Raw genomic sequence first — 10,928 nt, forward strand, 5'->3', positions numbered from 1 at the left:
ACTTGAGGGGCTTTCTTTTCTTGCTCTATAAAATATGTTCACATATCTTTTGCCTTTTTCCCCTCTGGTAGTGATGCAGAGTACAGGCTAACAAGTAAATGTCTTTAATAAATGAAGATTTCATTTATTTTATACTTAACATATTTCAAAAGCTATTTAAAATTGCCAGGCTCATTTTTCCTTCTGCTGTGAACTGCAGCCTGTTCTGTAGTGTAACTGTAGACTTATTTTTCCAGATCAAAGTATTTTAGAACCTGTTCAACAGGAGAACACTACACTATAGAGGTAAGTGCTTACATTGCAGAGATGTTAAAAAAAAAAAAAAACAAAACAGTGAAGTTGAATTCTAGCAATGCCATAACACATCTTGTAGTTCCTGCATATAGAAGTATTCTGGGTTGTTCCAGACCAAATTAATGCCATGCTGAATGGCAAGATAGGGGTTCTGATACCACTTCCGAACATTAATTCCTCTTTTCTGCTTGTGTAAGTGCGGGATGTTTAGTTCTTGATTGCAGGCTCATGAATCCGTTTCTACAAAAAGCGAGGCTCTGATGAGGTTACTTAGTTGCATTTGTAGCCCACTTTGTTTACTACAAAGGTCCCTTGGCCATTGAATATCACCCTTTTTTTGCCAAGGATTGTGTAAGGTTAATTTGTCTAAGATGAGATTCTCAAAATAACCTGGATTACTTTTTCTTCAGTGTACTTATGGTCTAAAAGTTCTGGACCTTTCAGATTGCCCTCATTACTGAGAACAATATTAATAACTGTAATCATGGCTTTGGCTTTCAAAAAAGAAGCAAAAGATCTGGGAGAAGATTCCATCCTCCCAGGTAGCTATTCTTGTTCTGCTTAAAGCAGTTAGTGTACTGGTCCAGGAGGAGTCTTGCTGTAGGTGCTGACCTGCATGTCTGATGTGTTGATTACATGTAAGAGAAATCTACTGAGAATAGTACACAGAATTTCCACTTGCTTCGTTTTTATGTGGTAGTTGAACTTCTGCTGGATAGGTTTGTGCAGCTTGGAATGCTTCATGTAGTCTTGCTCAGTTTGGGCTTTTTTGGCTTCCTATTAAATATTACATTGCCTTTATTGATCTTCAGTTTTTGTGCAAAGCTGAGAAGGTCACTGTGGTTGGTTGTTTCAGGATTCTGGGCAGGAGTTAATTTTATTTTCTGTAAACTAAATACATTTTCAAATATTTCTTGGTAAGCGTCACAGTTACTGTGTGAGGTAGAAGTTACATGCACTCTAGCCCTTTTAGCTTCCACATTTTGAAGCTGAGTGGGTGCTTTGGTGTATGTCAGAGCTGTACCATTTCTTCCACTGCTTGTATTTACAATGCTTCAGATAAACAGAATTATTAGCAACGTTATAAACGAATGAGATTGCATTTTCATCAGGGCCCTCACAGGAGCTGTAGTGAAATACATGATTTTTTTAGAATTTTGCCTCTTCTTCTTTTAGAATAATGTATTTTTTAAGAAAAACATGAAGATGGGTGCTACACTAATCCTTTCTCTGAAACTAGCAGCTTTTATAACCAGTGTTAACATCCCACTGTTATCCCTACAATAGTGTTTGTACAAGGCAGGTTAAATACAATTGTATTTGCTGCATGTGTTTAGTGACTTGTTATATTGAAGAGTAAGGATTGTTTTCTTTATTTTCTCTGCAGTTTGAGAACCTGGTGGAAAGTGATGAGGTAGGTACCTGGATCATCAAGTGAGACCTGCTGGTACAACCCTTGAAAAGGGTTCCAAGATCTGTATCTTCCTGGCACTTTATTCTAGGTTGTAAAATTAAATTGCAGGATTTTTATTCTTTGAGTTTTGCTTGCTCTAGGAAGGAATATTTAAAACTTTGGGAGAGATGAAGACCTAAGGGAAGAAAAAAACTGTTTGGGGGGAGTATGGAAAGTAACCATTTCAGGAGAAGAGCACTATGGATGTTATGAAGGCAAAAATGAGGCGCGGGTAGGGGGGTGTGGAGATGCAGAGGGAAGACCTGAAAGGAGAATTTGCTTCTGGTGTAACTCAAGAGAACGAGTGCTCTCTGAGAACATAGATGAACCTGGGTTGCATTACCCAGAAAGTTTTGGGAGTGCTCTGTCTTTACAATTATGGGTAAACTGGCTGAATAGTACTCCAGAAAAATAGAAGTTGGCCTTAACTTTACTCTGATAAGTCAAATAGAGTGTGATAGTGGGTGGGACATACACCATGTTTTCAATACCTTGGCTTTATTTAATATTTTGAATCAAAACAGGATTTTTACCCCCTAACTGTAAAATCAATGTGGGAGAAACTGTGATTTCTAGTTTTTTGTCCCCCATTTTAAAACTGATAGGCTTCTCAAACTCAGCTTTTTGTTTTGTTTTGTTTTTAACAGGGGGAGAGCCCAGGAAGCAGTCACAGGTAAGACTTTGAGACTGACGACCTCTCCTTCTCTCTGCTCTCCCTCCCACTGCAACTATGAAATTTTCCAGAGTTCCTGCTTTTTAGTTGTTGGATACATGGAGAGATTCCATGTTAGTCAAACTAACCTTAGTGCTTAACCGTGTCAGAACAGTTCAGGTGATCATGCACCTGTACAGAAGTTCAAACAGTATGTTGCAAAATGGATCTATTCTTGTTCTCAGGGCCTCCTTTAAAGTTACACAGGTATTGGTGCTACAACTCCAGTGATTTTTTTTTTTTTTTTTTTCTGTAAATGAGTTAATATTTACATAAGCAATAGAAACTGCAATATAACAAACCTTTTATTTACTATCATGCTCTTGTTGTCTTGTTTTGAAAGTGCACTTGCTATAATATGTAAAATCCTGTGTAAGAGTCAGAAGAGATGGTGTTATCTTGAGTCAGCTGGAACTTTGGAACTCTGTTCTCAGGAGGAGCAGGCCAAAAGCACAGCTTGTTGAATTTGCATTCAAGGAGCAGCTGAGAAAGGCTGTGGGTATGTTTAAGTGCAACTTAGGGTTGTCATGTGTAAATAATAGATGGAGTCTTTTTGTGTTTCTGCCATGCTCTCAGACCTCTGACTGAGGAAGAAATTGCTGACTTGAAAGACAGACACTATGACTCCATTGCTGAAAAGCAGAGAGTTGTTGATCTGAAGCTTCAGTCAGAGGTAAGGAGTTACGACGACTAGTACGGTACGGATGGTTTTTATTTTAGAGTAGTTAACATCAGTCATGAACACAAGGAGATTCCATTTGCATGAGCAAAACAATTGGGTTTTGTTCATCACTTGGTAGATTTTTAGTCTACAGGATAACACAGCTGCATAGGAGTCTCCCTAAGTTAAGAATGGACTGCATGGGCTGGGTCTCTGACCAAGATCTGTTAAAATTTGAACTTTTTTGACAAAAGGCAGAATGGGGAGTAATCATGATACTAATTTTCTTGTGTTTTCTTGAAAGAGCTTTTCTTATGAGGAAAAAAATGTAATTTTTTTTTTTTAGTGTGCTGCAGCAGTTAATAAAAAAATCATGTGGAATGTAATGTAGATATTGAGGAATGGCTTTTAATAAAGTATCAGTGAAATATGCAACTGAAACGATTTTAAGTTTTTCACCATGCAGTTGACAGTGAAAATGCAACAGGCGTTTACAGCAATTCACTAGTTATGTTGTTTACTCCATAGGGTAATGCTTAGTTAACCTAAATTTCTTGGGCTGTTTGGTGGGGGGAAGCTGTTAGAATGGGTTAAAGAAAAATGTTTCAGATATAGTCAATTTTCTTTTATTTTTATTTTCTAGTAGGTCTTTTGTTTTATTGATAGGAAGATAGATAGGTTCTGCTTTTGTTAACCGTTACTATTCTGTTTATATACAGTTAGCCTTACAAGAGGAGAAGTTAAGACTAGAAGAGGAGGCTTTATATGCTGCACAACGTGAAGCAGCCAGGGCAGCAAAGCAGAAAAAGCTCTTGGAGGTGAGGGGAAAGAGACCCCAATATATATCAGAGCTTCTGTTCTGTCATTCTGTGTATGCAGACCTGACTAATATCCTTTACACCTCAGGAAATGTGATGAGGAAATTGCTTTGGTGTGTAAATTCCAGTAGAGGAAGAAATACATCATCTGAATGTACAGCTGAAAATGATCATAATTATTTAAAATAGCTTATGTTGCTGAGTGTAGATTTTGAAAATGAGAGATGTATGATTTTAGTCTATAATCAGCTTAACAGACTTCTTACATGGTTACTGATCTTTAATGCAAAATAATGTGTATGGCTGCAGTTGCAGCATGTTTAAGGGAACAGTTCCCTGGACAAGTGATAATGTTAAATTAGAAGGAAATTTTCAATTTGATTTATACTGAGAAAGTCTGAAATGTATCATAGCTACAGAAGATGTCCTGTCTTATCTAAATTCAAAAGTGAATTGAAAATGCTTATTTCCAGACTGAGTGATGGTGTGATTTTTAAAATATTTAACTTAGTGTTGATGTTGTGGAGTATAGGTCTCACTTCATCTTTCTCTTTCTATCCTCCTGCCATTTGGTCTGCGAGAGTTAATTCTGACTTTGTAACCTGATTTTTTTTTTTTTTTTAAAAACACTTTTGCTGTATATAGTCAACAAAACCACTGTGATTTTTATGGCTTTAAATGGGTTTTGTATAAGTTGTGTGCAAGAAAAGCTATTTTTCTTGTTTCAGTATTTCAGTATGCACCTCATTAAGTCAGGACCTAAGATAGTTTTTATTTCCTCCTCCATAAAATTAGTATCACTTATCTCCTTTTCAAATAACCCCCCAAAAAAAAACTCAAAGGATCATAAAGATTCCTAAGGAAGTCTTTCTACATAGGTATGCATCAAACATTTAACCTTTCTAAATAAACTAGAACCCATTTTTGAATACATAACTCATGTCTTTGCTGTTCGTGGGCAGAAGTTTTCTAAATGAGAAAATGGCTTTTTCACTGGATGTACAGCATCCCTTTAAAGAAATTTGGCTTGCTGATGTTGCCCTACTAAATGTCAGGGCTTGTAACAGCAAAGAATTTTAATATGTGTATCCTGGAACTTTGTGCTAGATATCTCTGTGACCTGGCAAAATGGGTAGATAATTTAAAGTAGATTTTGTGAGGATATGAAACATAAAAGAAAATTGTTGCCTATGTCAGTAATTGATTTTTTTTTTTTTTTTTTTTTTTTTTTGCAGACTTGTTAACTATGTTGGTGTCAAATTCCTGCCTTTCTCCCTCCTTGCATGCTTAAGTCTCCTCTCTATAACCACGACTTACGTGGTATTTCTACTTCTTCTACACTTCCCATTTCCTTACTGGTTTCAATTTGTTTATTCTGATACTTATTTAAATAACTAAGATGGAAAGTGTGGCAAGAAATGAAGCTGGCGTTCTTGAGATTGAAAAATACTATCTGACCCAATGTGTTACCTCACAAGACTATTTGCTCTGCAAAGAGCACTTCTTAGAGGAAGCTAAAGTTGACACAAAAAAAAAATCTGGTTTATTTACACCTGCTTTTCTTTTCCAGGGACAGATCTATTAAGGCTGAGAACAGATTTTTTTCAGAAAATACAGTAGATCCATTAGATTTCCCTATAAAATGAGCTTGTTAATTTTTATCTTGGTCTTTGTCATAATTGGCAAACAGTTCATAAGTGATTTATCTTAAATCATACAGTTGATGTGCACAGGTTTTTTATGCTGTCACTTCTTCAGGGCAGGGAGAAGAAACTTGAGACCACTTTGGTTGTTTAAACCCTAAAACTTGAGCAGGAACCCCACTTCCATGACAGCAGTTGTTCCTCTTGTAACTACAAAACGCATGCATTTAGGACTTGGTTCTTGCATTTTTCATTCTGTTTTTGCCTAGCATGAAAGCCTTCTGCCTTAATAGTGTGGAGGTATGAATACTTCTGGCCCAAGAAGACAACAAAGCTTTTATCAATATAAATGAAGCACTTAGTGCTGATCCAGACAGCCAGAGGAGAGGGCAGCATGGCTTTGGACAGAGATAAAAGGACCTGTAGTGCGTCTATATATATTTTAATGGTAGGATGACTGTTCCTGGGCACAGAGCAAACTAAATCAAGTGTAACCTGGGTGGTAGTTGTGCATTGAAAATACCTCTGGCTTAAAAAGACAATAGAGGACAGATGCAGCCATGAATGAGGTGGTGTTCACGTGTTTCTAGATGAACTGATGCTTTTTGCTGTATGAAATGCTAAATTAAGAGCTCTCTTCTCAAAGGTACCCTCTTTTAAATGGAGAGGTTTCTGTGATACAAACCAATACTGCTTGGGTGTAACAGAGTCCCCTCAGCATCACAAAATTTGATCTTTATTTGAATAAAGTCAGTCTTTTCCCAAGTTGTACTTAGATTGCTCCAAGGACCAGGACAATGCTCCTGATTTTGCAGGGAAGGGAATGCTTAGTATGTTTGAGTATATTACTCTGAGTGATTGCATTCAGCTTTTCAACAATTTGGGTTTTTTTTGATAGCAACGTAGACAACAAAGGATAACGCAGAGAGCACATGCTGTTAATAATGGAGAATATCAGAGGTAAGATAAATTCTGAGAACCACAATTGTTTTCACTCCTGTTCCTCAGCTTCCCCTTGTCAAAATAAAATCCACCTGTTTTCCAGACCTTACGTGCACAGCATTTCTAAGTCAGAGTTATTTTTATTGCTATTTTCTTCACAATGAATAGTTACTGAATGAAAATATTATTAGTCTGTGAAATTAGAGGAGAGATTGCATTCATTTTGGTTATTGCAGTAGTTATTAGACTGATGCATGCAAACTTGAAATTGCTCCTAGCTAATGATATATCTACATGGAAAATCTATTGGTTAACATTAATAAGGTTTTTATGTGTAAAATGTTGACTAATATAAAAATTTTTATTATTCAGAACCCTGCTTGAAATGTCCAGTAAAAATACACACTAATCAAATGGGGAATTGAATGGCTTATGTAGTCTGTTTCTTCATTAATATTATTTGATGTTTTAATGACAATAATAACAAAAATATTGAATTCCTTGCTCTCCCACCTTCTTGTTCAGTATTGGTGGGGAAAACTCCACAAAAAAAAAAAGGAAGAAACTTATTATAGAACAGTATTTGAGTGTACAAAAAGCTCTAAAATTTAACACCTATTTTTGAATGTAAGAGAATGGGGATAGGAGGAATTTTCACTTAGGGAAGTAGAGATAGAAAAGGAGCTGTGGAAATTGAGGTTTTATGGTGTGAATAGGAACTAGCAGATTCTAAAAACAATGGACTGCAGTAGCAACATTTTAAATCATTAGTTAAAAAAAGGAACTGGAAATCAAGGGGGCATTATTTAAAGTGACAAAGGATGAGAGGGAAAAAATTTGTGGTAGAAGTTAATTCATTTTAAATTAAAGATACTATTAAAAATGGAGCAGAAGCTCAGTTGAGTAGGAATGGAAAGGCATTTTGTAGATAATTCTGTAAAGATTTTACTTAAAGGTGTGATTGTAGCATAGAACTAGATGGGCATGTGGATTAACCTATCTCTTAAGGAATCCTTACACTTTTATAAAAATGTGTGTTCTTACAGCTCTGTGGCAGAGGAAGATCTTGATTCTTTATTAAGAAACACAAAATTCCAGTATGAAGCTTTTCGCAGTAGCAGTAAGTCTTCCTTTTCTTATGCATGTCTGTAAATGTTAAGTGACACTGAGGAGCACAGTCCTACCTTCTTTCCATATAAATGTTACATTTATAGACACATGCATATATGAAATAATTATGCAGATATCTGTATAGAAGAACTGATGGAAACTTTTCCTCTCTGATGTTTCAAGTGTTTGAAAAACATAGCATGTGCTGCCGTTCTGGTTCTTAAAGGCAAATTCTGTAAGCAAACAAGTTCTGTGCATGGATTTTATTTTACTAAGGCTTTCCAGCCATCTTTGTGGAGGCAACATCAATGCAGTGAACTTTTCTCATAAAAGCTAATTTTGTATTAAAGATGCAGAGGTGTGTGTGTATAGCTTATTTAATCATCTCTTAGCAAAATATATTAGTGTCATACTAATGGGTTTTTTCTAATGCAGAGCAAGAGGATTTGGCTGCCTGTGTTGAAAAGTAACAGTTTAGAGGGAGGCAGTTTTATAAACTTATACCTAGAAGTTTTCATGAGTATGTGGTAGTCACTAAGAAGTTGGAGGCCTAATGGTAATTTGGGGTAAACACTGCCTGTAGTTTAGGTTTTTTTGTGCGGTGGTTGGTTTTTACTGTTTTCTGAAGGTTTTTTTGCAAGTCTTCAGAAGTATAGCTGACTAAATTCTTTTAGAGTCCTAATTAGATACTATTGGTAAATGTCCTCTTGTAATATTTTAGTGATGTTGACTATTAAAAAGGTGCTGTATATTGTTAGAAATGATGAAGTGCTTTTTCAAATGTTCTCAAGGCTTAAGAAAAAAGCACAAGAAAAAATGTTTGTATTTGCATACTGAACCTCAGGTTTGATTACATTACAAATTAAAAATACATTTTTTTTTTTTTTATGTAGGACTTTCACCTGATGCCACAGTGCTGACGCCCAACACAGAGAGCAGTTGTGACCTAATGACCAAAACCAAGTCTACAAGTGGAAATGATGACAGCACTTCATTAGATTTAGAGTGGGAAGATGAAGAAGGTATTTCTTCTGCCAGTCTGAATGGACAAGTTAAAAATGCATGTTGATTGTAAATCTGTTGTTTTCAAAGGGAAGGTGATTTAAAACTTGATTGTGATGGGTTTTCTGTCAAGCATGTAATAACTAAACCGTCAATTTTACCTAGAAATAGCTTATTTTGATAAATGCAGTTGTCAATTGAATTTCTTTGGACCCTTCAGTAATAGTTTTTTCCTGTGTTGTTTTTTGAACTGATGTATGAACTCACAACAAAACTAATGGCAACAAAAATGTGCCCTTTTGTGAGCTGGTAGCAAAAGGCACAGCTTGTTCTAAAATGTGGAACTTGGTCAGGAGTCTGAAGTATTTTGGGAAACATTTCCTTGAAACCCTGATTACTTTTATTGTAACTTGTACTTAACTGAACTGAAGTCAGCATTCCACGTGAGTTTCTCAACTACCCTAATTGCTGCTGCTGCTTGTTACAGATCTATTCTATTCTCTTTAGTAAATCTGCAAAAGCTTCTGGCTTCTTGTTTCACAGTTAACCCAGAATTTTGAGACCTTGACTTCTGCAAAGATCACCAAAAATAAGCTGAGATTTCTTTTAGCTAGTGCACAGCAGATTTTTTTGCTTTAATAGACTTTTTTTTGACAATCTCTGTAGTTTAAATGTCTAGTGCTGTCAGCACTAAAATGTCTAGTTTAGAAATTTCTTTTGAAAGACTTTAATTTTCATGGATTTGCCCAGAAATACTCAACATCTATTTTTAGCTAGTGTGCAAGAGCTATTAGCATTCTAGAGGTTCTGAAGCTAGGGCAGGATCATGTGTATTGAGATAAGCTGGTTTTTATGTTGAGAGTGATTGGCACCAGTGCAGAATCTGCTTTCTGGGAACTCTATTCTACGCTGTGCTGAAGAAATGAGGAAAGTTTCATTCTTTGCATTTTTACAGATTGAGTTGTCATCACACTTGTGTTAGCTTCATGTAGTATCTTTCTAAATAACTAGTGAAAACCAGCCAGAATGAGTTTTCACCAGGCATACCTGCATCCAAAATTACCTTGTTCATTTGACTTGATGAGGGTCTTGCTGCATACAGGCTTGTATTATCCTTGTTGTTGGGCAGTTTAATTAAATTTGGAAATGACAATCTGATGTCGGCTATTCGTTGTTCTCTTATCACTGTCACATTGAGCTGCAGCTGGCACAGCTTAAGTGTTAAAACCATCTCCCTGAACAGGCTGGCTGCCTGCAGTAAGAGGTTTGCTTGCTGTGTGTGCTGGGAGGGTTTTGATATACACCATGAGGAAGCCTGTAGTTCATGACAAAATAACATCTCTTGATGTCTTTGTGCAGTTTCCTCACCAATATTTCACCTCATTTTGGGTGAAAACCATGTCTTTTCAGATAGACTGAAGACCCGTTCTACACAAACGCACCCAATATTTATCTAAATTTTAGCTGCTGTTTAACATGTTTCATGTGATGTTTATTCTGTTTGTCAGGAAGTTACAGGAGGGTTGCAGGATTCCCCAGGCATTCAGCTTTCCTGGAAAGGACACAGTATCAAAATATTTTCTAATATTTACATACCTATGATGTAGGGCAGCAAGCTGTATATCTAGGGGAAATAAAAACTGCTAGTGAGTTGTTTCACTGTTTTCCTTAGAAATCTGTAAAACATCATCACTGGTTGTTTGGTTCATTTGGGCCCAAAATGACTGTGAACTATGGGTTTCATGTCAACAGCACCATCAGGAAAAAACTTTGTTCCTTTTATTATGTTTTTCTCATACGTATTTCTTAAATTGCAGGCATGAACAGAATGATTCCAATGAGAGAACGCTCCAAAACTGAGGAGGATATACTCCGGGCAGCACTGAAATTCAATAGCAAGAGGATGGGGAGTAACCCAGCCTCAGCCTCCGACGACTCCAACGGCCTGGAGTGGGAGAATGACTTTGTGAGCGCCGAAATGGACGATAACGGCAACTCGGAATACGCTGGGTTTGTCAACCCTGTGCTGGATCTGCCTGCCTCTGTCAGGGCATCAGACTCTGACCAGCAGGACAGGTAGTGGGGCTGCCTGCCTCGTGTCTGGGACCAAATGCTGAGATGTGAAATAGAATGTACAGAGGGTATTTGCCCTTTTATAACGTGGTTCCCTTTTTCTTAGAAGTTGATCAGCCAGGAATGGGAATGACTTGCTATCTGAATTAATTCAGAACTAAGTGCAATTTTATCATCTACCTTCTAAACTTTTATGAAAACTGGGATGATTCTGTTGTGT

At 36.7% G+C, this 10,928-nt stretch overlaps 1 protein-coding gene across 1 annotated transcript; it reads left to right on the forward strand.

Moving 5' to 3' along the window:
* Positions 1 to 236: 236 nt before the first annotated feature.
* Positions 237 to 10,715, forward strand: AP1AR (adaptor-related protein complex 1 associated regulatory protein; the record flags this gene model as incomplete). The annotated part of the gene is made up of 9 exons (XM_008949461.1): positions 237 to 285; positions 1,682 to 1,708; positions 2,395 to 2,420; positions 3,036 to 3,132; positions 3,840 to 3,938; positions 6,480 to 6,541; positions 7,570 to 7,643; positions 8,527 to 8,655; positions 10,453 to 10,715. Coding segments are annotated over 9 exons (826 nt in total), but the record flags the coding sequence as incomplete, so codon positions are not given.
* Between the last annotated feature and the right edge of the window lie 213 nt (positions 10,716 to 10,928).

This window comes from Merops nubicus, unplaced genomic scaffold (assembly GCF_000691845.1).
Source record: "Merops nubicus isolate BGI_N331 unplaced genomic scaffold, ASM69184v1 scaffold27070, whole genome shotgun sequence".
NCBI lineage: Eukaryota > Metazoa > Chordata > Aves > Coraciiformes > Meropidae > Merops > Merops nubicus.